Raw genomic sequence first — 26,534 nt, forward strand, 5'->3', positions numbered from 1 at the left:
AGTCAAAACCATTATTGCCATTTTAATTAGAATGACAATTACTAGTTGTTTCACAATATATGTAGAACAATCAGGTGAATTTGAAGTTAATAAAGGGTTCAAGTGAAGACTGTTTCTAGAATGCTATGAAACATTCTTGTTGTTGTTAACAAGTAAAAGTCAAATTTTATAAAAAGAAAGAAAAAAAAAAGAAGTAAAAAAGTTCAACACCAAATATTGTTATGGAAACCCCTTAACTTGGTCATGATTAGTTAATCGTGAATCTAGTTGACAAATATTGAAGTCGGTAGAATTTGAAAGAATAGAGAAGATTCAAATTGGTACAAACATACTGTAAAATATAACTAAAACTCAAAAAAGTCAAATGTATCCATTATTATTTTGGGATTAATCAATCAACTCTGTCTCGTTGACAACTCTTCCTTGTCTTGCCTCAACCAAAATCCAGCTGGCCCTCTTTCTCCATTCCATTGTGTGTGAATGAATCATTGACATTTTTTTACTTACTTTGGTCATGGAAACTTCTTTCTACACCTTTGATGAAGATAACAATTTCACATAATTGTGATTAATTTGAATGATTTTAATTCAGGGTGTTGTTATTTTTTGGGTTGAAAAATATCTTGAATATGAAGAAACGATAAAATTCGGATGCCAGGAGTGGGACCCAGTAACCTCGAACTTTGAGGAGACCAAACTTTGATTGCTTTATTCCGTGGAAATCCTCAACTCAATAACAGCCGTTAGATCAAAACCTCTTTCCCGGTTTGACTCAAAAATCTGACCCGGTCACCTCCTCCTTTCCCCATATATCACGCCATCCTTCTTCTTCTCTCTTCTCCATCACACACAACTCGCAACCATTTCTCTCTCGTCTTCTTCTTCTCCAAATTTCTCAGACCAACAACACAAATAAATAAACAAAGTAGAAGAAGAGATCATCATGGCCGTCGATCTAATGCGTTTTCCTAAGATGGATGATCAAACGGCTATTCAGGAGGCTGCATCTCAAGGTTTACAGAGTATGGAACATCTGATCCGTGTCCTCTCTAACCGTCCCGAACAACAACACAACGTTGACTGCTCTGAGATCACTGATTTCACCGTTTCTAAATTCAAAACCGTCATTTCTCTCCTTAACCGTACCGGTCACGCTCGCTTCAGACGCGGACCGGTTCACTCCACTTCATCTCCGAAACAACAGAGTCAGATCGTAAAAACGATTCAACCGAAGGCTCCGGTTGTTACTCAGCCGGCGAGAACAACGACGAATCTCCCGCAAATAGTTCCACCACCGTCGAGCTTTGTTCACTCTAATCAGCCTAGCGTAACACTCGATTTCTCCAAACCAAGCGTCTTCGGCACCAAAGCTAAGAGCTCCGACCTGGAATTCTCAAAGGAAAACTTCAGCGTTTCCTTAAACTCTTCCTTCATGTCGTCGGGAATTACCGGAGACGGCAGCGTTTCCAATGGAAAAATCTTTCTCGCGTCTGCTCCGTCGCAGCCTGTGAACTCCTCCGGAAAGCCACCGTTGGCCGCTGGTCATCCTTACAGAAAGAGATGCCTCGAGCATGAGCACTCCGAGAGTTTTTCCGGCAAAGTCTCCGGCTCCGGCTACGGAAAGTGCCATTGCAAGAAAAGGTATTGTTACGTGACTTACGTCACCCACCTGTCGTTTAAACAACTACTCAGTGACTTCCGTTATTTAATTTCAAAAGTTTCAACCTTTAGTTGACTATTACCCTCGCTATATCAATAATTAATTAATTGTATAATAATTCAATTAGGTAAACCCGGTTTAGTGTACTCTCCCGGTTATCGGTCTGGGTTGCTTTTAAATCTCGGTCATATTTTGGTAAATGACCAAAGTTTTGACCGTTGACTTTTATAACCCCAATGTTTTTTTCGTTAATTAATATTTTTATTTTATTTTTAATGAAGCAGGAAAAATCGGATGAAGAGAACTGTGAGAGTACCGGCGATAAGTGCAAAGATCGCCGATATTCCACCGGACGAATATTCTTGGAGGAAGTACGGACAAAAACCGATCAAAGGCTCACCACACCCACGGTAACTATTTTACAACCGTCTATTATCCACCGCTGATATTTAATTTAATCGCGATCTATAAAGATCTAACGGTGTTTATTTGTTATGATCCAGTGGTTACTACAAGTGCAGTACATTCAGAGGATGTCCAGCGAGGAAACACGTGGAACGAGCATTAGATGATCCAGCGATGCTTATCGTGACATACGAAGGAGAGCACCGTCATAACCAATCCGCGATGCAGGAGAATATTTCTTCTTCAGGCGTTAATGATTTAGTGTTTGCCTCGGCTTAACTTTTTTGTAATTGTTTTTTGATTTTTTTGAGTACTTTAGATGGATTGAAATTTGTAAATTTTTTTTATTAAGAAATAATTTTAATTAGAGAAAAATTATTCGTGGTGCAATGTTTCATAAAGTATATTTGTTGATGATCAGCAGATATGGGTATTAGGTAGAACCGTAGAGGTTTTGAAATTAATTGCGCACCAAATGATATAGACTTATGTTCGTCATTTACTTTTAATTACTCGTTGTTTTTTTTTTAATATAAATGACTTTGGTGGCCGTTGGATTGTTCTCGAAAGCAAAGTTGACTAAATGGATGAGTGATTACAAAGTCAATGAGTACTTAATGAGTTAGTTGGGTTTTGGTGATGAATAATGAATTTGAATTTTCTAAATAAATGTGAAATCCAAAAGACAAGTTAATTTATGCCGTCTGAACTTGGACGAAAATTAGTACATTGACAATTAATGTTATCTATTTTTTGTGTTAAATTATCATTTCTTAATACCGACCTATTCTTAAGGATGAAATACCAAAGTGTTTGACCATTTCCTATGTTTATATATTAACATCGATTAGTAAGACGAACACTTTGGCACGATGTATACAAAATTAGAGATGGACAAGTTCTCGCTATGTTAAAGGGAACGAAACACTCATATATATTTACTGGGACAAAGTTTCAGTTTCTAGTTAGGAAGGAAAGTTCCAAGACCATTACTACTTGTCCCACCAACAAAATATAGGATACACAATCAATAACATGTATACAAGACGACCACACTTAATCATGTAGTACAAAACTCTTCGCTTGAAATTTTCAAAGTGCTTCTTATGCCTTTTTGGTCGCCATGAACTTTTTTTCTGTCTTTCTCCCAAAATCTTTCAAAACCAAAGACTTCGAACACCTTTAATAGTAAAGAAGAACATGATTAAAAGTAATACCAAGAGCTACATATTTACCAGCGCTCTTTGAGAATTAATTTGATATTTGGTTGAGATTAAGATTTATCTTTGGATTAAAACGACATTCTCATTTGTTGTCTGATCTTATGAAGTATAACCTTTTGTGAAAACCTTAACTATCTTTATCGGAAAGCTCTTCAGCATGAGATAAATGAAAATGTTATGTACTTTCATTTGGTCAACCAACAGAAATTGGTTTTATTTCTATTTGGTACTTTTAACAAATTTTTGGATCCGTGTTATTCGTTTGGATAATCAAAATTCAAAGAAGTGAAATTAATATGTTTATACTCCGATCCTTTTTATGAGGGGAACAAAAATTGCATTTGTTCACAAACACTCTTAACGTTTCATAGTAAGAAAACGCAACGTCATTTCAGCTACATTCAATCAAGAGTATAAATGTTTTAAAAAGTCCAAGAAAAAATCTGAGTCTATAAAGTATAAACACACACATATCACCAAACACATACACAAAAGTTTTTAGAAATGGGCAAGTCTTAACATGTCTCCTTCTTCCTTACAACATGTAACACTGCACTGTCTTAGCCATACGTTGAAGAGAAGCGACAAATTAAAAGTCAACCCATACATGGCATACGTCTTCGTACCGGCATCAGCTCCATACGACAACGAGTTCAACGACCCATCTCTCTACACGTGGACGTCGATGACTACAAGCTGCTGAAACTACGGAGATAAGTCATGTTCAGAACATAAGCAGAGGAAGAAGACTTGGACCTCATATATATGGTCAAAATTTGGAAAAAGAAGAAGCAATCTTAGGAATTTTTTCTCATTAACAAAATAACAATTAAAAATGACACAATAAATGTTTCTGTACTTTGGATTGGATATAGCATCCTGCATCCCCAAACGTTGGACCGAACCTGGTTGGAGAGAAGCTCATTACAGCTCAGAGGATGAAGTTGATCAAAGATTAGATTGTAATTCGAAAATTGATAGAGACAACAAAGAAGTGCGTGAATAGAGAGTCTTGTGCTTCCACCCCGTACTATTCAGTTGGCATTGATCAATCTACTATATGTCAATTGATTTTATCTACAAATTGGTTAAGTTATACGTTAGAATATGCAGGACCTCTATTTTTACATGTTTTTAGCGGATTCTGTTCGCCGATCATCCCTAAAAATATCATTTACCATGAAATGTAAGGCAATAGACATAACACACGTAATTCATTTAGATTTAGGTTCATTTTATAACTCTCGCATAAATCAATATGATTACCACTTTCGTTATTTCCGCAAAACAAATTAAAGAGGTGAGGAATACTCCATGCAGCAAGAAAGATATACCATAATTGAAACCCAAGACGAAGTCATACATAACAAATGACTCGACAAAATATCCTAGTCATGCATAACAAATGAGTCAACTAAATATAATCTCATTGTGAATATCTGACACAAGAATATAATTATGTGCTTTTTCCTAATTTTTAATCTGAAGTCTTAGAGCGGAGGGCCAATCACATTATTTTAGGATAAAAACAAAATTAGCTTACTATTTACTATTTTAGTATCAAGTATACCAATCATAACATCCAATCATCCATATTCACACACAAAATACATATGAAAATATAGATTACAAAACTATCATATAAATTTTTCTATATTTTTGAAATAATCTTATAACTTTTTCACTTCCTCATGGAAATACATAAATTTTGGAACTTCTGCGATATATATGTTAGAAGTTATTGCCATTTTTGCAAATAAAAGATTAAATATTCCATTTATGTTCTGAAGTCCAAGTGATTTAATTCAGGCCTAACTCATACGTTACCAAAAAGTTGAATATGGTAAATGGAAACGAACATTAATATTAGATGATCACAATTCACAAGTCTTATAGTATGAAACTAATCCAAAGAATCTTAGCCAGAAAAAGGAAGAAGAAAAGATTCCGAAACCTGAACACATTTTTCTAAAAAAATTCTTAAAGTCAAACAAATAATAAGCATAATTTTGGTCGACAGAAAAAGCAAAAATTCAGTGATTAAGCAAAAAAGTTGTGTAATTAACATCTGTACTATATTAGCAACTTTTTTTTTTTAACCGAAGTCGCAAGTGACGCTGTGAAACCTTGTGCTTCACTGTCATGCACTTTGTCAGTTTCCGTCGGGCATCGCGAGAAAAAAAAAAAAACTGTCGAAAAACAAAAAAAAAGTTTCTCTTTTTCAGTTTTCTCTTTCCGATTTACTATTCTCTTGTTCTTCGTTTGGATTCCTGGGTATCTCTCTCTCTAGAGAAACTATCACACCGTTTCGATTCTTCCGCCAAACTCTCGCCGTCGGGTAAATTTTTTGCCGGCGACCCATTAAAGTGGAAGAGCTTATCTATACTCGATTTCTTTAGTTTGAGTGTCTTAGTTAAAAAGTGACTTCCTGTCTGGGAATTATCTGGTTTCGGTTCTTGCAATTTTTCGGTGGTTGTTTGGTAGCTGTGGAAATTTCTGTGTCTGGGTTTGTTTGTTTCTGTTTGTGAGTTTTTGTTGCTAACTAGGTTTTTGGGTTTGGTTTGATTTATTGAAAGTTGGGAATAAAGGAGACGAATAAAAAAAAAGAGGAAAGTGTTTGATGTTTTGCATCTGATTCTGAATCGAAGTCATCATTTTTATTAGGAGTAAAGTTTGGAAGATTAGTAACTTTCCTTGGAGTGAGATTTTCTGGGTTTTCTAGGGTTTATTTTGATTGAATTTAGTAATGGCGGAGTCTACTGGGGTGGATCGTGGGATTCAGAGCTTGATAGCTGCAAGAAAGTCTTTAAAATTGAGTCTTGAGAAATCAAAAGCCATTGGGTTAGCTTTGGGTAAAACTGGGCCTAGGTTTGAGGAGATTGAGCAGAGATTGCCGTTGCTTGAAGCTGCGGTGAGGCCGATACGAGCTGATGGAGAAGCTCTTAAGGATGTTGGTGGTAACATTAACCGAGCTGTTGGTCCTGCAGCCGCGGTGCTTAAGGTGTTTGATGCTGTTCATGGACTTGAGAAGTCTTTGTTATCAGATCCCAAGAACGATCTTTCGAGTTATTTATCGGTATTGAAGCGGTTAGAGGAAGCTTTGAAGTTTCTAGGGGAGAATTGTGGGTTAGCTATCCAGTGGTTGGAAGATATAGTTGAGTATCTTGATGATCACCATGTTGCTGATGAGAAGTATCTTTCGAATTTGAAGAAATCTTTGAGAGGGCTTAGTGAATTTCATAATGACGGTGGAGGAGTAGAAGAGAAAGAGAGATCTCAATTGCGTCTTGATGGTGGGCTTAGGAATGCTGCTTTAGATAAGCTGGAAAACGAGTTCAGGAGGCTCTTGAAGGATAACAGTGTACCACTTCCTATGGCGTCTCCATCATCACTCGGTGATCAGGCTTGCATTGCACCGTCTCAGCTGCCTGTAACTGTAATTCATAAACTGCAAGCCATTCTTGGGAGACTCAGAGCTAATAATAGACTCGACAAGTGCATTTCAATATACGTTGAAGTGAGGAGCTTGAATGTTAGAGCTAGTCTTCAAGCACTTGACTTAGATTATCTAGATATCTCGGTTTCTGAGTTCAACGATGTGCAGAGCATAGAAGGGTATATAGCTCAGTGGGGGAATCATTTAGAGTTTGCGGTTAAGCATCTGTTCGAAGCAGAGTTCAAGCTTTGCAACGATGTCTTTGAGAGACTCGGTTTGAATGTTTGGATGGATTGCTTTTCTAAGATTGCTGCTCAGGCCGGTATGCTCGCGTTCCTTCAGTTTGGGAAAACTGTGACTGATAGCAAGAAAGATCCAATCAAGCTTCTGAAGCTGTTAGATATTTTTACTTCGTTGAACAAACTGAGAGCAGATTTCAACCGTCTCTTTGGCGGAGCAGCCTGTATTGAGATCCAAAACTTCACAAGGGATCTCATCAAAAGGATAATCGATGGTGCAGCGGAAATCTTCTGGGAGCTTCTGGTTCAGGTAGAGATTCAGAAACAAACCCCGCCTCCTAGCGATGGTGGTGTTCCTAGATTAGTCAGTTTTGTAACTGATTACTGCAATAAACTTATTGGAGATAAGTACAAGTCAACACTAACTCAGGTTCTGCTCATACATAAGAGCTGGAGATCAGAAAGGTTCCAAGATAATCAGCTTATGGTTGAGGTTTTAAGAATAATCAAAGCCATTGAGCAGAATCTGGATGTATGGATGAAAGCGTATCCGGATCAAACGCTTGCGCATTTCTTCGGTATGAATAATCACTGGCATTTATACAAGAACTTAAAGGGTACAAATATTGGGGATCATTTAGGAGATTCGTGGCTGAAAGAACATGATCAGTACAAAGAGTATTACGCCACTGTCTTCCTTAGAGACAGTTGGGGTAAGCTTCCAAGCCACTTGAGCCGAGAAGGGCTGATACTTTTCTCGGGTGGACATGCCACGGCTCGTGATCTTGTGAAGAAGAGATTGAAAGCATTCAATGATGCGTTTGATGAGATGTATAAGAAGCAAGCATCATGGGTCTTACCAGAGAAAGATTTAAGGGATAGAGTTTGCCAGCAGATAGTTCAGGCTATTGTGCCGGTTTACAGAAGCTATATGCAAAACTATGGGCCATTGGTTGAGAAAGACGCGAGTTCAAGCAAGTATGTGAGATACACAGTGGTAGCTTTGGAGAAGATACTCAGTTCTCTTTACATGCCTAAGCCCATGAGATATGGAAGCTTCAAAGCAACACCGCCGAGTGAGAAATTCAAGAATGATGTTGACCTTAGGCGTACTACTTCCGCGGTTGTCTGATTGAAGCCATGTTCTGTTCTCGAATGTTGTATTAAAATGTGTCCACATTGGTATGATCTCCATCTCCTGGAAGAAGAGGTATTGTTACACGTATATAAATACTGTCAATCAGGTATAGCTTTTAGTCATTGGTCAAGTCCCTTTAGTTCATTAGTTTCATAAGACTTCATGTTAGGGACCAAGCGGGTTTAGATTATTCTATTTAATGTGTTAATCTGAAAAACAGGATTATAAAATGTGGGAATCCTATAATATTGAAAGAAAAATTGTCCCTATAAATCTTCTTGTTCTCAGTGTTGTGCTACATTTGTAACTTTTATTAATTTTAAGACAATAAAGGAAAATTCAGCAAAACCATTTTCTCTGTTCTTTCTTTATTTTTTATTGCTCAAGTCGCTATTTGGTTTACAATTCAAGAGAAGCCGAAAATCTAACCGGAATCTGAATTTCGGATAAGTGGCTAGGAAGAATCCAATCTGCAACCTACTTACTCTTTTGGACTTCTTAGCACTTGATATGAAGTTGTTTTGCTCGTTGGCTGTAAAAATAGATTTGCAAGAAAGAGCTTCTAGTTATAGTCTTATAGATAAAGTAATTACAGTAATGATGAAGTCAAAGAGACAAAGACCAAAAGAAAACATATGTATACACAATTCGACCATATATGTAATGTCTCGCTAACAATTCTGTACACATCTCTCAAATGTCCTCTTTTGTCATTTGGATTCTGCAGCTTTAAACAACTCTCGCCATTGCTGTGGATCACTTCCTGGACCATCCCCCTGAAACCACATTTCTCAAACATATAAAAAAATGGCAATCAAATCTTTGAAACATTTTCAATGATCAACTAAAGCTTTGAATCTCCAGGACACCCCTTAAGACATTGTTTCTTCATCAGACTACATTTCCACTTTGTTCAAATTTCAAGGAAACTGTTTGCGATACCTTAACTGAATTGATCTCGTAAGCTTTGCCTTGTGTGAATTCTATATCAAGTGCCTGTATGCAAGCTTCAGCCACTACAAGTCTACTTACCTCTCCAACAAGTTTGTCCCCTGTTAAAAGGAGCCATTATGTAAATCAAGCAATCTCAAAAATGTTAGTGCTGCAAGACCATCAAAGAATCTCAAATTTACCTTGACCAATAACAACTGCACGCCTTTCACCAGCTGTAGCTTTGAGCAAAGTATTCAGATCATAAGATGTGTATGGTCCATCAGTCAATCTACCAGGTCTGGTATGAAAACATCACATTACAGTAAATCAGTAAACCATATGATGCCTGCGTTTTGGAGTATTAAGAGCAAAAAAAGTGGGTAACTCTTTTGTTCCAAACCTGATAATGGTGAATGGAAGACCAGAGTCACGAAGAAAATCTTCCCCCATCTTCTTGTATTTAAGAACTCCAAAAAGGTTCATGATGCTGTCAAACAAAACATACATTCAGCATATAAACTACACGTAGAGACAATCGGACTAAAGTAAATTAGCGGAGATACTCTAGTCTCACCTCCAGGGTAGCTCATTAGACTTGGTCACACCTACTGATGAAACCAAAACAACTCTCTTCACCGATGATGGCAATGCTGAAATGAGATTCTTCACACCTTCCCAATCTTTTTGAACACAAAAAAAAACACATAGTCCCAAAAAGGAAAATCGATCATGACATGTAAGAAAGAATTGATTACAAAACAAGACATCTAACGTTCTTAATTGGAAAGAAATGTGTTCTCACCTACTTTCTCAGGAGTGTTTTCTTCATTCCACCTCTTAGAAGGAAAAGCTGTAGTTCCAGTGGTACAAATCACATGTGTGACACCCTAGACAAATCAGTTAAAAATCAAATGAAGAACAAGTGAAACTCGTGCCAAACAAAACAGGAGCAAGAAGACGAACCTCAAACATGGATGGATCAAGATCCTCTGCATTCCTAGTATCCCCTTTAACTACCTATAACAACCTGGTTTAAACTTGTTGAATAAAAAGAACAAGTAGTGAATCTGAAATAAAGTGAGATAAAGTCCGAACCTGCAAGGAATATTCATCTTGTTTGCCAAATAACTTGGTAGCTTTGTCAAGATCACGCAGTAATAACCTTGATCTTATATTCCTCTTGAGCAATGAAGCTACCAAAAGTTGACCTGATACCAAAAAGGATAAGACTTTAAAACAATTGGATAGAGGCTACGCAGAATTGACCATCATTCAGCAGACCCAATAGTGAGAAATTATTAGTCCTAATTTCAAAATTGAACATTTAAGTACCTACACCACCAGTGCCGCCAACGACAAGTACAAGCTTTGAAGAAGAAGAAGCTAAATCCGAAGTATCGACGGCTTCTTCTGTAAAAGCTTGGACTGGCGTGATTGACGAAGATAAAGATGCTTCATTTCTAACCAGGAAGAAAGAAGATGGGAGTGTCAGGGGGGACGTAAACAGAGGGTTTCTGATTTGGGATCTTGTAGCGGCAAAACGGGAGTAAGAGGGAGGAGCGAAGCTGAGATTGGTGGTGGTAGCCATGAATGGTCAAGCGAGCTTAGATAATTTTAAGGAGAAGCCATTATTTAATTTGTTCATTCAAAATCAAATAATTTTGTTCATTCAATTGGTGCGTTTTTTTCCTTGTATTGGGCCTATGGCCTTGTGGGCTTTGGCCCTGTAATGGTTTTAAATAAAAAAAACGTGTTCATTCAAAATCAAAGTATAAAACAAATGAATAAAATGGTTTTCTGCAAAAAAAAAACCCTCCAAGTCAATCTCGTTTGCAAATTTATCCTCGAAATCCGAATTATGCAAGTCAACCTCACCATCTCTAAAGTCACCTGCAATACAACCCTCTCGTGTATCGATGATGTGGCACTCGATAACTCCGTTTGAAAACATGAGGATTTTGTGCAAAAAAACCCTCAATATAATTATTTTTTGTAAGATAAACCTTCATGTCAAATAAATACAGGTCAAACTACAATCTGAAAAATCTCCTGCAACATAACCCTTCTGTGTATCGATGATGTGACAGTCGATAACTCATTTTAGAGCATGTGCAATGGATAGAGGTTTATGAGTCGTTTATTTAAGGTGCAATGTGCAATGGGTAAACACTAAAACTTAATTAAATGATAACCGTAAGTTTAAATAAAATAAAAAATTAAATTTTTGAATCGATAACTGTAACTAACCAAAATTTTATCAGATTCGTTCTAGTTCGTTTTTTTTCTTCAAAATAACTAAAATTGACCAAATTTAACCGAAATTAACAAAAAAAATACAAAGAACAAAATATTAGAAAGAAAATCAAAATTTGGTTTTATTTTGTAAAAGAGTATTTAATTTTGACAAAAATAACTAACAATATTTGGATATTTTTATAATTTAAAGTATTTGATTGTTTTTCTAAAAATAATTAATATTTTGAGTTTATAATTATAGTTAATGGATATTTTTTAAGTTTCTGGATATTTTTGGTTATCGGTTCGGTTTTATTTTATTTAAAACTTAAATCAACAACTCAATTAAATTATATGCATTAAAGTAATATATTCGATAGACTTATAAAATCTCTAAATGAGTTGTCGACTGTGACGTCATTGATACACGGAAGGACTATGTTGTAGGAGATTTTTCAGATTGTGGTTTAACCTGTGTAAGAAATTAATTGCATAGTCTAATGTCTAACTAAAACTGAAAAAATACATATTATAGTATTTGTTTTTCACAACACTTACATATCAAACATTAAACAATGTGATTTCATCTTCATCTACAATAGTGTTTACTCTTTATATTTCTCTTTTTATTACTTTGCTATGTTAATTTTGTGATGTAAACTCCGCTCTTCTAAAAAATGAACTTATTAGTGTACTTTAAATATGTTTTTTTTTTTTGCTGATTTTTTCTGTTAAAAGCATTTGATTGAATCTCCAACGTTTTTGTTTCAAATTATGGATGATTTTTTTTTCTTAACCGGCTTACATATCAATTTTATATATTTTATTGTATTACTCATGAATAATATAACTATTGATTATTATTATTTTTTATTAAATTTCACAAAAAAAAGGTGAGCTAAGAATTATTACTATCTTAAAATAAAATTGGGGAGTTTAGTAATCTCTTAATTTTTAAATTAAAATTGGTGAGTTTAGCAATCTCTTAATTTTAAGTGAAAATTTAGTAATAAATAAAATCTCTTTGTAGTCAATTCTCTTTAAAAATTAATCTCTTCCATTTATGGGCCTTAGTCAACATGTCCGTTAGGCTCAATTATAATGCAATAATATGAGATGCAGGCCTATACAATATGATGCGTACTTTTTTCATCTGGCCTCATTTAAAGTGTTCACCGGTACCGGAACCGGAACCGGAACCGGAAAAACCAGTCACTATAGATAGTATAAGTAGGGGTTATTGGATTATTGATTTGAATAGAATTAGAAATCCTTATAACATTTGGAAATTCACACATAATTCACTGATTTTAAAATCAAATAATGTGGATTTGAAAATCAAATAAAGTTGATTTTAGGAGGGGTTATTGGTTCATAGATTTATATGGAATTAGAAATCCAAACAAAAATCATTTGTTATTCAATCATTGATTTTAAAATCCTAATTAAATTCATGTGTTATTGGTTCTATGATTTATAAATACTAGTTAAAATCTTATGTTATTCGTTTAGTCATTTGTTTTTGGATTTGAGAATCCAAATTATGTTTTAAATGGAATTGAATGGAATTGAAAGAGAAAAATAGAAGGATTCAAATCCATGGGTAAACACATGTTATTTCAAAATCCATATATCTTGATTTCATAATTAATAGAAATTTTCAAATTCTATATGGATTTACAAATTAACAAACTAGTAAAATGGATTTGAAAATCATAGAAAAGAAATTATAAAATTTTAAAACATGAAATTTTTTATGATAAACAAAATAACCTATCATGTTCTCATCTATGAACTCTGAATTGAATCACTCTACATGTTTGATGCTCTTGTTTCTCTCCACTGATTGTTCTCTCCACACATATGGGAAGATATCAAAGAAGTCCATAATTTGGAAAAAAAAACGTTCGTTACGATGCGGTTAAAGTGATTCACCAATTAGGAATGAAAGAAGTCTTTGTTAGTATGTCCACTAATGAGCGTCATGATTGGATTAAGCGTAACATTATGGAATGCTAGATTAATTATTTTTTTGTTTTCTAGTATTGTTAGTTTTCTAGAATTTTTCTTCTAGCCTTGTTTGGTTTCGAAAACTACCCTTTGTTTTCTAGTATTTTTTATTTTTATTATATGATAAAATATACTTTTATATGAAGGTGTTTCATGATCTTTGGTATTAGCAGTTTTTTTTTTGTGATTGATATGCTTGAAAGTATTATACGAAGATTTTTCGTGATTTTTGTATTAGCAGTTTTTTTTTTTTCTTTTTAATATTCAAAACATTGCTCTACATCATACTTGCATTATGGAAAATAAAAACTACTAATATTTTTTTTTTCAAATCCACCCAAATAACTAGGTGGAACCCAAGGATTTCAATCTCTCTATTTATAACTAAAACAGATTTTCAAATCCATTCAAATCCAATATGAAATCAAATCCATACTCAAATCTTCAATATTGAATAAGGGGTGATTTTAACTAGTATTTGTAAATCATTGAACCAATAACACATGATTTTTATAAGAATTTTAAAATCAATGATTGAATAACACATAATTTTACTTGGATTTTCAATTCCATTCAAATCAATGATCCAATAAACCCCCCTAAAACTATCAAATCCTAAACCGATCTGGTACAGCGAAGACCTAAACCTAAAGGAGGATATAAGATATAAAACCTAAAGGGTTTGGTTGGTTCCTTTCCCTCTCCCAAAAAAAACTCCGATTATGGCCGGATCTCTAGGTCTTACGCCGGAGTCCTTGAAGGCTTCTGGCCGGATCTCCGAGAAGCTCAGCCTTCCTATCCTTCAGAGCCAAATCAAGCGTGAACCAGAGGGTTACGAAACGGAGGTCCATTTGATTTACAAACAGTTCAGAGCCTCCGTCGATCTCTTGCAGCAACAGGCGGCTCTCACTTTCTCCTCCGTCGGCCCCGGCCCTTCCGTTGCTAAGGAACTCGGCGACCGAGCCATGTTTCTCGCTCATGTCACTCCGTTTTATCCGAACCAGCTCGCCGCTTTTCCAGCTCAATTGACTGATTTACTCCGTACCTCATGCCTGGCAATGCCGTCGGGGCTTCGGTATCAAGTTGCGCAATCTCTGATTCTTCTTATGTATCGAAAGGTATGTTTTTTTTTTTTGTTTTTTTATTACGTGATTGATACGAATTCTGAGATGATTGTAATCGAAAGTAATGTTTTTTTTAATATGTTTGCTTTGGTGTGTGTTAAAGAGTCTTGTCATCGAGGATTTGTTAGCTCTGTTTCTAGATATTCAGACTCTTGGTGATAAAAACTTGCGAAAGCTTGCTTTCTCTCACATTGTTCAAACCATTCGTAAAATGAGTATCACTGATCCAAGGCACAAATCTCTTCAGAAGATTGTTTTCTCTATGTTGGAGGTATTTCTTTTTTCTTTTCCCTTTTCATGGGTTTTTTGTGTAACTGATCAGTGTATAATCAAGTAGATGATTTTTAACTTCGGTTGTAGCAAGAAGATGAAACCAAGGCTAAGAGAGCACTTGTTACCCTTTGTGAGCTTCACAAGAGAAAAGTCTGGTTTGGTGATAAACATGACAGAGTAGCAATTGCCATTTGTGAAGCCTGCTTTCATACTTCACCTAGGTATATCTTCCTAACTGTGCAATATTTTGATATGATTTGGTTGGTCGAATTAACTTCTCTTTTTTTTTTTACATGTTCAGGATCAGGATATCTTCCCTTCGGTTTCTTCTTGACTACGACAACATTAACGATGAGGATGATAGTGATGCTTCAAGCAGCGATGACGAGGATTCAAAGAAAGTATCTCAGGTTGTGTTTAACAGAGAGGCTGTTTACAAGGTAAACAACATATTTATACATGAATTTTGTTAGAGACTATGACGAAAACGCTTACTACTGGTTGTGAAAAGAATTTTCCACCTTCAAATAGTTGTCACTATCATTTTTATCATTATGAATTAAGTATAATACTAGGTCCTGTTTCCGATGTTTAGGCCAACAACAAAGGTACATCTTCTAGCAAGAAGAAAAAGCAAGCAAAACTGCAACGCGCCATGCGAAGTATTAAACGAAAGCAGCGTGCGTCGTCTGAGAACACTACTTCAACTTATTCACCTCTTAATCATCTAAATGATGCACAGGTTCATTTCCTAGCTTTTTTGTAGTGTGTCATTTCCTAGCTTTTTCTATGTGGCTATGTACTTGAATGTTTTTCTTTTTTTACAGAACTTTGCAAAGAGGTTGCTTCGCCGTATTAGGCCTAAGTTTGACAAGAGCAGTGGGAAAACTAATGACAAGAGCAGTGGGGAAACTAATGACAAGAGCAGTGGGGAAACTAATGACAAGAGCAGTGGGGAAACTAATGACAAGAGCAGTGGGGAAACTAATGACAAGAGCAGTGGGGAAACTAATGAACGGCCTGAGGTAATTGTATTTTAACTCGCTTCATCCATTCTATAGAAACATATGAGCTAACTAGCCATGTATTCAATAAATTTTGCAGACCAGGTTGATGATTATAAAAGTTATTGCACGAACTATTAGTCTTCACAAGTTGCTTTTATTCAAATTTTATACTTATCTTCAAGGCTATGCTAAGGTAAGATTTGCTAACTGCCCTTTTTACAATTTCTTTGCTGAAAATTTATTGAAACAGGGATGCTCTTAAATGCAGGATGGTGTAAAGGACATTACACAAATACTTGCAGCAGCAGTTCAGGCTTGCCATGATGGGGTATACAAACATCTTACACTTTAAAGCATCATCCCTTTTCTCATTCTGCAATCCTTCCAATCATTTTTATATCGGGCAGGTACCTTCGGATGCCGTGGAGCCACTGTTCAAGAAAATAGTGAATGAGTTTTTACACGATCGCTCAAATCCGGAGGTGTGATTTCAAACACCAAGGGAGGGACTTAACTAGAAAGCTTATTCTATCATTTATATTTTTCCTTTTTAATTCATTGTTTTCATATATGTAACCAGGCTATTCCTGTCGCACTCAATGTGGTACGAGAAATGTGCCTTAGGATTCCCGAGGTAACTAGTTCTTAACTCTGGTTTAATATTCTCATATAAATGTAGTTTTACAGCACCAATCCTTTTTTCTTTTTTTTTTCTTTTTCTGAGTTGTCTTTTTGCTTCTTCTATTTTTTTTTTGTCTGCTATACTTCAGTTGATGACAGAAGACTTGCTGCATGATCTTGCTCAGTATAAAACGGATAAAAAGTACCGTACCCATAGAAAAGCCATCTCAGCAGCATCTGCTTCCCTCATAGCATTGTTCAGAGAGGTAGCAGAAGTATTTGATTTGTTAATTGGAACAAAATAATCAGTGTATGTGGTTAACCAGTAATTACATTATTGTAATTTCAGATCAACCCTTTGCTACTAGTGAAAAAAGACCGTGGCCGTCCTGGAGGTCACATTGCCAGACCTAAAAAGTATGGAGAAATCAATGTCTTCAGTAATGTTCCCAATGTTGAGTTATTGCAAGAAAGTGATGATGATGAAGTGGCGTTGCCTGGGACTGATGATATCGGACAGGAGCTGATAACTGAGGACGAGGCTGAAGAAGATTCTAATGATGGTGATGATATGAATAACAACACTGAAGATGATAGTGATATTGATGACGTGGCATTGCCTGGCAGTGATGATATCGAACAGGAGCTGATAACTGAGGACGAGGCTGAAGAAGATTCTAATGATGGTGATGATATGAATAACACTGAAGATGATAGTGATATTGATGACGTGGCGTTGCCTGGCAGTGATGACATCGAACAGGAGCTGATACCTGGTGGAACTAATGACGAGGCTGAAGAAGATTCTAATGATGGTGATGATATGCATAGCACTGAAATTGATACTTTGGTCAGTGGGGATGAAGAGAATGACAGTGATGAAGCCGAGACTGATTGGGAAAACGAAGAAGATGATGGAGAAGCTTCTGTGGAGGGTAGTGGAAACAGAGAGAAAGCAGAGGGGAAGAAAAGGAAGTTAGTAGATTTTGATGCGAGTTTCCTCGCTGCTGATACAAGCCTACGAGCACTAAAGAGATGCGCAGAAGCAAAGAGGGAACAGCCATCTTTTGCAGAAAGAGATGGCATACTTTCCAATGAGGACTTCCAAAAAATCAAAGAACTTAAGGTATACATACATATATGCGAAAGAGACTTCCTCTGTTTGGTAAAGAAGTCCAACTTTGTTGATGATGTCTTGTGTCACATGCAGGCAAAGAAGGATGCGAAAATTGCATTGGCTCGAAAAGGATTCAAAGTTCCGGATTCTGATAAGCTAAGTAAGAAGCTGGTCAATCCAGCCAAACTTGAAGTAAGCTGTTACTACTATGAGAAGCTCCATTTGAGTCGCAAAATGTTTTGGCGATGTTAACTGAATTTTCTTACTCTTTCCACAGGCTCACATAAGGCATAAACTAACAAAAGAAGAAAGGCTGGAGTTAGTTAAAGCGGGTAGGGAGGACCGAGGGAAATACAAATCCAAGACTGCCATCAAGCAGAAGAAGGTATCCGTTTTTGTTTCCGTTGTTACGAGAAATGGTTATTTACAAGCATAGGCTGTGTGTTGTTTGATGATCCAATAATTGTGTGAAATGAAAACGCAGACTGGAGGATCGAGCAATAGACAGAAGGAGCACAAGAAGAATATGCCTCTCGCTGCAGTAAGATCAAAGGCTGGGAAATCAAAGCGAGTCAAGAAAAAGAAGAATAGCCTCAGCGGAAGCCAGTTCAGAGGAAGGAAAGCTTGGAAGTGAAATTGAGCCAAACTCATATCCTTCTTTTTATATCTCCCTTTATTAAATTATTTAACATACTGGAAAATTAAATCATTATTACAAAACTTCCTGATTTCTCATATTGGACTTGATGATATGCTGTTTGATGAACTTTACTTGTCCATGATATTATTATCATCACAGTTCACTTTCTCATATAGTGTTGTTGTGGAATATGGATCATAGAAACTTGTTTTATTGGATTCCAAATATCAAATACATAATAAACAAACAACCAGATGAAGAAGAAGCCACGAACGATTCACTTAAAACTCTCTCTCCTCACTTCTTCTAACAATGACCTCTGGAACGTTTCTGATTGAGATAGATTAATCCAAATTTCACATTTCATCAAGTAAACATGGAGATGGTTGCGTAATTTTCGATTTGAGGCAATCAATAAATTTGGCCGACATAGTATATTAGGCTCGAAATGGTACATTGGGCCAAAGTCCAGCTCCGAAGACCATTAACAAGAACACGTATAAAGAAAATGAATCTAGGGTTTCATCATATACTGGTAATCTGATTGCGGAATGGGGGATCAAGTTGACAACAAGTTCACATGGGTGATTAAGAATGTCTCCTCTTTGCCGTCTGAGAAGATATATTCTGATTCATTCGTGATCGGTGGCTGTAGTTGGTAAGAAGAAGACAAGTTTTTTTTTTTGTTTCCCCTACAATTTTAGGTAACGTTATCATTGATTTTTGCTTGCAGGCGTCTTGTGGCGACATATTTCAAGAGAAATATATTTAATGATTCTCTGTCTCTGTCTCTGTCACTGGCGGTGGCTGATGCTGAGTATTTGCCTTTTGGATGGAAAAGACACGCAGAATTTTCTTTTACTATAGTGAATCAAATTTCTGAAGAATTCTCCCAAGTGCAAGATATCTTTCGTGATTTTACAGAAACACAAGAGTGGTTTGATCACAGGACTCTTGCCTGTGGTTGTGCATCCAGTTTTCCCCTTGCAAAACTGGATGCCAAATATGGTGGATTTATACTGAATGAACAAGTCAAGATTGTTGCAGAGGTGAAAGTTCTTGTAGCTATTGGCAAGTCTGATGAGGCAGACAAACCTCTGAAAAAGATCAAGATTGAGTATTATGATTTCCTCAGCGACACTCCACCAGTAGTGGAAGAACCCACTATTGTCTACGGGTTTCCAGTTGTTTCTCCAGAGGTGGAATTAGTGAGCCGCATTTTTGAAAATCACCCGGACGTTGCATCAGGGTTAAGAAAGGACATGAGCCCATATACGAAGAGAGCACACATGTATTCCCTAATCTGCGTGATTGAGACTCTGAACAAGCCACTTCAAGAAATCTCAAGGTCTTATTTGGTTGATGCACGTGATAGACTGGTGTTCCTCAGAAGCGCTGGACTTCTGTTGGATTGGGTGGAGAAGAAGCTGGATGAGGTGACCGAGAAGATGGACAAAGAGGAACAAGGACAAGGAGATATTTGAAGGCAACACTGTTGGCAGCCAGACTGATGCTTCTGTCTTCTCCGTTTCAAACTCTTATTCTCTTTTTCTTTCTAGTTTCATTTTGAATGTGCTTGGTTTTACTTTATTTACAAAACACACTCTGCTTTTGAAAATCGGACACTTTTGGTTTGATGACTATCTCTAGGTTTTCTCTATTGCACAGTGTGTTTCTTTACGGAAAAGTAAACAGTCGTTGATCGGGAGATTTATTCGAATTTCGAAGCCGATTGCGACACTATTTTCACCATGAACTCCACCTCTTCCTCTCTGATATTCCTATAAGATTGAACCTTTTTAAGGCTAAAAAGCTCGATAACAGCGAGCTTTCCCATTTCTCGCCAATGCTCGCCGTACTGCGAGAAACTGATGTCTTCCCAGGGCCGGCGCAGAGGGCAAGCCACCGAAGCCACCGATTAGAGCCTCAAAATTTGAAGGCTTTTTTACCTAAAAATTTGTTAAGTTTTCTTATATACAATAATTTTTGTAGGGCCTTTTAAAAATATTGTGCGCTTTTAGAGACAACTAAAACATTCTTTTTAATGGTAAAAATCTAATTTAAAATAATTTTTTTCATGGGCTTTGATTTGCTTAGGACACCCAAATTCACCGGGCCGGTACTGTGTCTTCCGTAGGAGAGTTTACCCGTGCCGACCGTTCTTGGTCGGCTGCAACATCCAAGGTCATGGGTTTTGAGATCTTCTTCAGCTGCTTCACTCGAGGAGATCACAACCATTGGAACAAACCCGCGATGAAGAAGTACCACGGGTCCGTATTTGATGGAGAGATGATGAAAGCATCGGTGAGGTAATCCTGCGAAATTGGTGTAAGTTTCCGATGATCGGGAGACTTGGATGGCACGGAGGAAGATTCCATTTAGGGTTTCTCTTACCTTTGTCATGAAAAAGATTAATGACACAAAAGTAAGAAGCAATAAACCCCATAAAACGCAGAGAAAGAAAGCCATTTTCTTTTCTCTTCCTCTTTTTTTTTTTTTAGAGATGAGATTAGTTTAGTCTTGTATATAAGATAAGTGAAAGAAGTTGTTGATGTTAACTTTGTAAATCAAGTGGCTGAGACAAAAGTTACAATTTTGGTCGGTTTGAATATATAGTAGGAAGCAATAGGAATGTGTCCAAACGAAATAGAGACTCATCCATCTTAAAATTTTCGCCGACTTTGTTTGTGTGGTGGTAGCATAAATGAGGAGATAAAGAGTACGAGGAGGAGAATTCTGGAGTGTATAAGTTCCATCAAAAACTAGTTTGATAAATTTTTATTTCTGTTTGAATTTGTTTATTTTTTCCTATAAGAAGAAAAAATTCTCTTGAAATCATAATTTTATTTTATTTTTATTTTAAAGAATTTTACATAAATATCTTCGCTATATATAAAAAAAATTTGATTGCGTCTCCATTGATGTTAAATTGTCAAAAAGATGGCTATTAGTATGTTTATAAAAACATATTTATGGTTAAAAACTTAAAATATGCATATGCATCTACATCAACATTTTTTTTTTGATCATCTGAAATTATATTAGAATTTTCCAAACATTTTTTTTGATCATCTGAAATCTACATCAACATATGACCACTCTTTTCTTTCAAACATAACAAATTAACACATTAGTTGAATAAATGTTAAAAACAGTTAAAAATTATGTTTGTCTGTTTAACCTGTGATTAGATCTTAAATGATTGAACGATTCCTTTTTTTCTTTAGTCAGTAATTTGTGTTAGTTATGGTTGAAGTGTTTGATGATCTAAATGATTAATTAGAGTACCCAGCCCTTTAGAGCAAGTCCAATGGTGTTTCTTAGTGAAGTTATTAAGAAATCCTTAGCTTAAAAAATCATTAAAATTAATGAAAACAAGATATTAGAGTTTCTTAGCTTAAGAATTGTTTCTGTTTTAGGATTTGTTAAGGACTCATGTTGTGATGCCTTGTGATTGGGTGAGGAAAAAATATAGAAGCCAAAAATAAATTTATCTCTTGTTTTTTTTATTCTGCGACACTTATTTTTCTGTCTTGCAAAAATTTATCTTTTTTTTTTTTTGTTTAAATGCTAAAGTCTTGTTTTGTGAATGGGGTTTTACTAAGACTCAGATTCATATATGGCATAAATTTGGCACGAATTAAGCTAAAGACTAATCGTTATTCCGGTTTTTTATTTATATTTTTTAATATGCTTTTCTGTTTTGTATGTTTAAAATTTAAGAAAATTGTAATAATTATTAAGTTTTATCAAATAAAAAAGTTTATAATTTTCATTTTAAAAATAATTTTTTTTTTAAGAAACGTATTTAAGGACTCTACCATTGGACAATGAAAATTTTAAAGATTCAACACAAACTCTTAATTTTGAAATTATCACAATTTATAATAAAAAAATGTTTAAGAGTCCTTTTAAAGACTTTACCATTGGACTTGCTCTTACATAATATCAGAATTAAATTAGTTTTAAGTATTGGATTTTGATCGCCACTTGGCCCACTTCAAAAAATAATTGTGTTATAATCTTTTACGACAATACCAAGTGAAATCAGTTGTGAAAGAAAAAAAAGCTAATAATGTTAAAACCGTGAAGATTACCAGTAAAATAGTTAGTTAATCATATCTGGTTTCACTGATTTTTATTATAATTCATTACTTTGCCTTTTTAAAATTAAAAACGAAAAAAACAGTAATGAGTTTTGGATAAGGTTGAAGGGGTTTCTGGTGTTATAACGTCCACCCAACTTTCGGTACATCGCCAGCATCGGATTTAGCGGACCCCGAAACGTCCGGCTAAAGTCCAATCCATTATCGCCACGTCATCAAATAACGTGTTAAACCGTCAAAAGTCGCCGTTACCGTCCTTCCCTCGGATACTAATTTTAGTACACAAAGAGAGAGAGACTTAAAATTACTGTCAGTCATACGTATATATATACGTATTCGTATATCACGATTATTTTTCTTTTTTTAATAATAAAAAACTATCTTTCTTTTTTATCTTCTTCTTCTCCGATCGGTGGAGTCTTGTCTCTCTATCTTTATATTACTTGTTAACCTGCGCTTGCTTATTGGAGCTCTTAACCTACGCGGATTCTCCGATTTATGACAGCTGAACTCGATTTGGTGGATAAACAAGAGAGATCGAGGTCCAAGAGGCCAAGGCTAGAAGAATTCTACCGGAACAAATGGAGGTTCTGGTAGGTTCTACGTTTAGGGATCGGAGCAGCGTCACGGCGCAGGATCAGGGTGTACCGGCGGCTCTGTCTAACCGGATTGGTTTAAGGAGATGTGGTAGATCTCCGCCGGAGAGTTCGTCGTCTGTTGGAGAAAGCAGCGAAAACGAGGAAGAAGAAGACGACGCCGTTTCATCATCACAAGGAAGATGGCTTAATTCGTTTAGTTCATCTTTGGAAGATTCTCTTCCGATTAAGTACGTTTCTTTATTAATTATCTTCTAAATAATCAAATTATTCTTTATTTACACCTGAATATATTCGATTTAAACCTCAACAAAAAAAAAAAAAAAAAAAAAACTATTAAACCTTTTTTTATTACATGAATAAAGTAAATCACTAGATTCTCTATGTTCTTGTGTTTGATTTTATTGTTTGATGAACCTGTAAGATGTTGAAATTGTTTCTCAGTTTAAATGTTATTACATGTTGAGTGTTGGTTTAGTCATTGTGGTTAGGTTTTGTTTTTTTTTTTGTTACAGGAGAGGATTATCAAACCATTACATAGGGAAATCGAAATCGTTTGGGAATTTAATGGAAGCGAGCAACGCAAAGGATTTGGTGAAAGTGGAAAGTCCATTGAACAAGAGAAGGAGATTGCTTATTGCTAATAAGCTAAGAAGAAGATCATCCTTGTCTTCTTTCAGCATCTACACCAAGATTAACCCTAATTCCATGCCTTTACTTGCATTGCAAGAATCTGACCAAGAAGATCACAAACTCAATGATGATGAAACTAGTAAGCTGAAAGAGAAGAGGATGAAGATGACGAACCATAGAGATTTTATGGTTCCTCAGACTAAGAGCTGTTTTAGCTTAACTAGTTTTCAAGATGATGATCGATGATCATTTTTGTTTCTCTTCTTCTTTTGTCAAGAGTAGATAAAGTTTCGTTGACAATAAGTTGGAGGAAGATTTGACAGAAACCAATTTATGTTTAATTGTAATAAATTAATTTGACTGTTTGTATATTTTGGTAATTCTCAACGAAGTAGACTTTTTTTTTTTTTTTTTATCACACTTCTTGTCAACCTTGACATTCGTTAAGCCCATGAAATTGGTTCTATAAAAAAACTTAAGTCCACATGACTAAGTCGTGAATTTTGACGGCCTAGTCGTAAGTTCAATAGAGGCTGCGTAGTCACTAGGAACATGTTTAGGGTCGTTTTTCCCAAGTACATATTTTTTCTCTACCAAGTTGAATTTATTTATGTACGATTCATCTTAGATATAGAATTTGGATAGAAGTTGAATATGTGTCTCACTGAGACGACCCACTGTCGAAATACAATAATATGTACACATTAAAAAAAAAAAATTGCCTACAAAGTAATTAGAAAACATAAAACTGAGAGTTTTGTTTTTGTTAAGTATACTTTTTTCTTTCAATTTACGTAATAGCATAGGAGAAACTGATCTTTTCAAATTTCGTAGGTACTTCAGAAATGTGTCTATGAAATCGATCATATCAATTTTTAAAAATTTAAGAATGATCAATGATGTCTAAATGATATTTTAATACTTCACAATAAACTTATGGTTCTATAGTATATTTTTAGAAAACAAAACCAAGAGGTTATATTCTTATCCAATATCTTCACATTTTCAACTCTTCAACAATTTCGCTTTCAGTATTATTGTGTAACCCAATGCTTATTTATACTCAACTTACATTTTTTAATTCCAAAACCAGTAGTCCACCTACTAACATCACGTTTTAAAAACAAGGCAAAATTCTGCACCTGTCAAAAAAAACAAAACAAACCAACCAATAAAACTTTTTGTCTTGCTATATAAACCACAGCATCACTTATGCAAAGTAGAAAATATCCGAAAACAAGTCTTAAGTAAGTCAAACAAAGAAAAAAATGGATCTCTTCTTGATTATAGCCGCTTTGGTAGCGGCTGCAGCCTTCTTTTTCCTCCGTAGCACGACCAAGAAATCTCTCCGGCTACCTCCGGGACCAAAAGGTCTTCCTATTATAGGAAACCTTCACCAGATGGAGAAATTCAATCCACAACACTTCCTTTTCCGTCTCTCCAAGCTATACGGCCCGATTTTCACGATGAAAATCGGAGGCCGTCGCCTAGCGGTGATCTCCTCGGCCGAGCTAGCCAAGGAGCTACTCAAGACTCAAGACCTCAACTTCACCGCTCGTCCTCTCTTGAAAGGGCAACAAACGATGTCGTATCAAGGCCGTGAGCTTGGTTTCGGACAGTACACCGCCTACTACCGTGAGATGAGGAAGATGTGTATGGTGAACCTCTTCAGCCCAAACCGTGTCGCAAGTTTCAGACCGGTTAGAGAAGAAGAGTGTCAACGGATGATGGACAAGATCTACAAAGCCGCTGATCAATCAGGCACCGTTGATCTAAGTGAGCTTCTCTTGTCTTTCACCAACTGTGTCGTATGTAGACAAGCTTTTGGGAAACGGTACAATGAGTACGGTACAGAGATGAAGAGATTCATAGACATCTTGTACGAGACGCAAGCACTTTTGGGCACTCTGTTTTTCTCCGACCTCTTTCCTTATTTTGGATTCCTTGACAACCTCACTGGTCTTAGTGCGCGTCTCAAGAAAGCTTTTAAGGAGCTTGACACTTACCTTCAAGAACTTCTAGACGAGACTCTTGACCCTAACCGCCCTAAACAAGAAACAGAGAGTTTCATTGATCTATTGATGCAGATCTACAAAGACCAACCTTTCTCCATCAAATTTACTCACGAAAATGTCAAGGCCATGATATTGGTTCGTAACTCTATCTAACCCTTATTGCAATTCTCTAAGTTAGTTAAATCTCAATATTATTATTATTAACTCGGTTTGTTTCTAATTTTATCAGGATATTGTTGTGCCGGGAACTGACACGGCGGCTGCGGTGGTGGTATGGGCCATGACTTACCTTATAAAGTACCCTGAAGCGATGAAGAAAGCTCAAGACGAAGTGAGGAATGTGATAGGCGACAAAGGATATGTCTCTGAAGAAGACATACCTAATCTCCCTTACCTCAAGGCAGTCATCAAGGAGTCTCTTCGGCTCGAACCAGTCATCCCCATTCTTCTACACAGAGAAACTATCGCAGACGCAAAGATCGGTGGCTATGATATCCCGGCCAAGACCATCATTCAGGTGAACGCGTGGGCGGTTTCTCGTGACACAGCCGCGTGGGGAGACAACCCTAATGAGTTCATTCCAGAGAGGTTCATGAAGGAGCACAAAGGAGTGGACTTCAAGGGCCAAGATTTTGAGCTCCTACCTTTCGGGTCGGGCCGGAGAATGTGCCCGGCCATGCATCTTGGGATCGCAATGGTAGAGATACCTTTCGCTAACCTTCTCTACAAATTTGACTGGAGTCTACCTAAAGGGATTAAACCAGAGGATATAAAGATGGACGTCATGACTGGACTCGCTATGCACAAGAAAGAACACCTCGTCCTTGCACCAACGAAACACATCTGATGCTATATATATCATTAGGACGTTTCTGCTGGTAGATATGGCGTGATCAATGGTTGTTTTTCATTGCAATATTTTCGTTTTAATGAGTACTCTGTTGGTGTTAAATTTTTTTTAAAAAAATATGAGTACTCTGTTTTTTTGGGTCTGTTCTCATTTTTTAACCAATAATGTATTGATGTGCTTCTTTTTTTTTAAGTCTAGAAAACAAAGTATTTCCACTGGTTTAAAATATTTCTTGATATCTTATCTACGATGTCGATAACATATGATTAGATT

At 36.1% G+C, this 26,534-nt stretch overlaps 7 protein-coding genes across 8 annotated transcripts; 6 read left to right on the forward strand and 1 right to left on the reverse strand.

Moving 5' to 3' along the window:
- The first annotated feature begins 827 nt into the window (after positions 1-827).
- LOC9305393 (probable WRKY transcription factor 11) lies at positions 828-2,616 on the forward strand. 2 transcript variants are annotated; one of them, XM_002867248.2, is made up of 3 exons: positions 828-1,641; positions 1,942-2,070; positions 2,164-2,616. In XM_002867248.2, the coding sequence occupies exons 1-3, from the start codon at positions 944-946 to the stop codon at positions 2,342-2,344; spliced, it is 1,008 nt and encodes a 335-aa protein (XP_002867294.1). In that variant the 5' UTR covers positions 828-943; the 3' UTR covers positions 2,345-2,616. The 2 variants fall into 2 exon arrangements, with proteins under 2 accessions (XP_002867294.1, XP_020874689.1); XM_021019030.1 differs by having other exon boundaries at positions 939-1,641; positions 1,945-2,070.
- Positions 2,617-5,361: 2,745 nt separating this feature from the next.
- Positions 5,362-8,461, forward strand: LOC9303367 (exocyst complex component EXO70A1). Its single transcript, XM_021018233.1, has one exon. The coding sequence runs from the start codon at positions 6,035-6,037 to the stop codon at positions 8,093-8,095; it is 2,061 nt and encodes a 686-aa protein (XP_020873892.1). The 5' UTR covers positions 5,362-6,034; the 3' UTR covers positions 8,096-8,461.
- A 181-nt stretch (positions 8,462-8,642) lies between these two features.
- Positions 8,643-10,668, reverse strand: LOC9303368 (uncharacterized protein At5g02240). Its single transcript, XM_002869276.2, has 9 exons — positions 10,367-10,668; positions 10,130-10,242; positions 9,998-10,051; positions 9,837-9,921; positions 9,609-9,714; positions 9,435-9,521; positions 9,235-9,332; positions 9,044-9,153; positions 8,643-8,877 (listed from the first exon to the last, which is right to left on the reverse strand). Exons 1-9 carry the CDS (start codon positions 10,620-10,622, stop codon positions 8,812-8,814), a joined length of 975 nt encoding a protein of 324 aa, XP_002869322.1. The 5' UTR covers positions 10,623-10,668; the 3' UTR covers positions 8,643-8,811.
- Positions 10,669-13,905: 3,237 nt separating this feature from the next.
- LOC9305394 (protein SDA1 homolog) lies at positions 13,906-18,234 on the forward strand. The gene is made up of 15 exons (XM_021018220.1): positions 13,906-14,397; positions 14,507-14,674; positions 14,764-14,897; positions 14,978-15,116; positions 15,272-15,418; positions 15,504-15,701; positions 15,781-15,876; positions 15,952-16,011; positions 16,091-16,165; positions 16,264-16,317; positions 16,454-16,570; positions 16,654-17,430; positions 17,515-17,613; positions 17,699-17,806; positions 17,906-18,234. The coding sequence occupies exons 1-15, from the start codon at positions 14,002-14,004 to the stop codon at positions 18,053-18,055; spliced, it is 2,718 nt and encodes a 905-aa protein (XP_020873879.1). The 5' UTR covers positions 13,906-14,001; the 3' UTR covers positions 18,056-18,234.
- Positions 18,235-18,369: 135 nt separating this feature from the next.
- LOC9303369 (MATH domain and coiled-coil domain-containing protein At3g58200) lies at positions 18,370-19,721 on the forward strand. Its single transcript, XM_002867251.2, has 2 exons — positions 18,370-18,719; positions 18,795-19,721. Exons 1-2 carry the CDS (start codon positions 18,613-18,615, stop codon positions 19,543-19,545), a joined length of 858 nt encoding a protein of 285 aa, XP_002867297.1. The 5' UTR covers positions 18,370-18,612; the 3' UTR covers positions 19,546-19,721.
- A 2,820-nt stretch (positions 19,722-22,541) lies between these two features.
- On the forward strand, positions 22,542-23,810 carry LOC9305395. The gene is made up of 2 exons (XM_002867252.2): positions 22,542-22,993; positions 23,279-23,810. The coding sequence occupies exons 1-2, from the start codon at positions 22,749-22,751 to the stop codon at positions 23,640-23,642; spliced, it is 609 nt and encodes a 202-aa protein (XP_002867298.1). The 5' UTR covers positions 22,542-22,748; the 3' UTR covers positions 23,643-23,810.
- Positions 23,811-24,528: 718 nt separating this feature from the next.
- Positions 24,529-26,453, forward strand: LOC9303371 (cytochrome P450 83B1). The gene is made up of 2 exons (XM_002867253.2): positions 24,529-25,546; positions 25,641-26,453. The coding sequence occupies exons 1-2, from the start codon at positions 24,665-24,667 to the stop codon at positions 26,256-26,258; spliced, it is 1,500 nt and encodes a 499-aa protein (XP_002867299.1). The 5' UTR covers positions 24,529-24,664; the 3' UTR covers positions 26,259-26,453.
- The last annotated feature ends 81 nt before the right edge of the window (positions 26,454-26,534 follow it).

This window comes from Arabidopsis lyrata (genome assembly GCF_000004255.2).
Source record: "Arabidopsis lyrata subsp. lyrata unplaced genomic scaffold ARALYscaffold_7, whole genome shotgun sequence".
In the NCBI taxonomy this organism is placed as follows: domain Eukaryota; kingdom Viridiplantae; phylum Streptophyta; class Magnoliopsida; order Brassicales; family Brassicaceae; genus Arabidopsis; species Arabidopsis lyrata.

Coding starts and splice junctions, on each gene's coding strand:
- LOC9305395 (XM_002867252.2), top strand. CDS start 22,749: ATGGAGGTTCTGGTAGGTTCTACGTTTAGGGATCGGAGCAGCGTCACG. Junction 22,994..23,278: donor GAAGATTCTCTTCCGATTAA/GTACGTTTCTTT, acceptor TTTTTGTTACAG/GAGAGGATTATCAAACCATT.
- LOC9303367 (XM_021018233.1), top strand. CDS start 6,035: ATGGCGGAGTCTACTGGGGTGGATCGTGGGATTCAGAGCTTGATAGCT.
- LOC9305394 (XM_021018220.1), top strand. CDS start 14,002: ATGGCCGGATCTCTAGGTCTTACGCCGGAGTCCTTGAAGGCTTCTGGC. Junction 14,675..14,763: donor TTGTTTTCTCTATGTTGGAG/GTATTTCTTTTT, acceptor CTTCGGTTGTAG/CAAGAAGATGAAACCAAGGC. Junction 17,807..17,905: donor CTGCCATCAAGCAGAAGAAG/GTATCCGTTTTT, acceptor ATGAAAACGCAG/ACTGGAGGATCGAGCAATAG.
- LOC9305393 (XM_002867248.2), top strand. CDS start 944: ATGGCCGTCGATCTAATGCGTTTTCCTAAGATGGATGATCAAACGGCT. Junction 1,642..1,941: donor AAGTGCCATTGCAAGAAAAG/GTATTGTTACGT, acceptor TTTTTAATGAAG/CAGGAAAAATCGGATGAAGA. Junction 2,071..2,163: donor AAAGGCTCACCACACCCACG/GTAACTATTTTA, acceptor GTTATGATCCAG/TGGTTACTACAAGTGCAGTA.
- LOC9303371 (XM_002867253.2), top strand. CDS start 24,665: ATGGATCTCTTCTTGATTATAGCCGCTTTGGTAGCGGCTGCAGCCTTC. Junction 25,547..25,640: donor ATGTCAAGGCCATGATATTG/GTTCGTAACTCT, acceptor TAATTTTATCAG/GATATTGTTGTGCCGGGAAC.
- LOC9303369 (XM_002867251.2), top strand. CDS start 18,613: ATGGGGGATCAAGTTGACAACAAGTTCACATGGGTGATTAAGAATGTC. Junction 18,720..18,794: donor GTGATCGGTGGCTGTAGTTG/GTAAGAAGAAGA, acceptor TTTTGCTTGCAG/GCGTCTTGTGGCGACATATT.
- LOC9303368 (XM_002869276.2), bottom strand. CDS start 10,622: ATGGCTACCACCACCAATCTCAGCTTCGCTCCTCCCTCTTACTCCCGT. Junction 9,922..9,997: donor TTGATCCATCCATGTTTGAG/GTTCGTCTTCTT, acceptor TGATTTGTCTAG/GGTGTCACACATGTGATTTG. Junction 9,154..9,234: donor TGCAGTTGTTATTGGTCAAG/GTAAATTTGAGA, acceptor TCCTTTTAACAG/GGGACAAACTTGTTGGAGAG.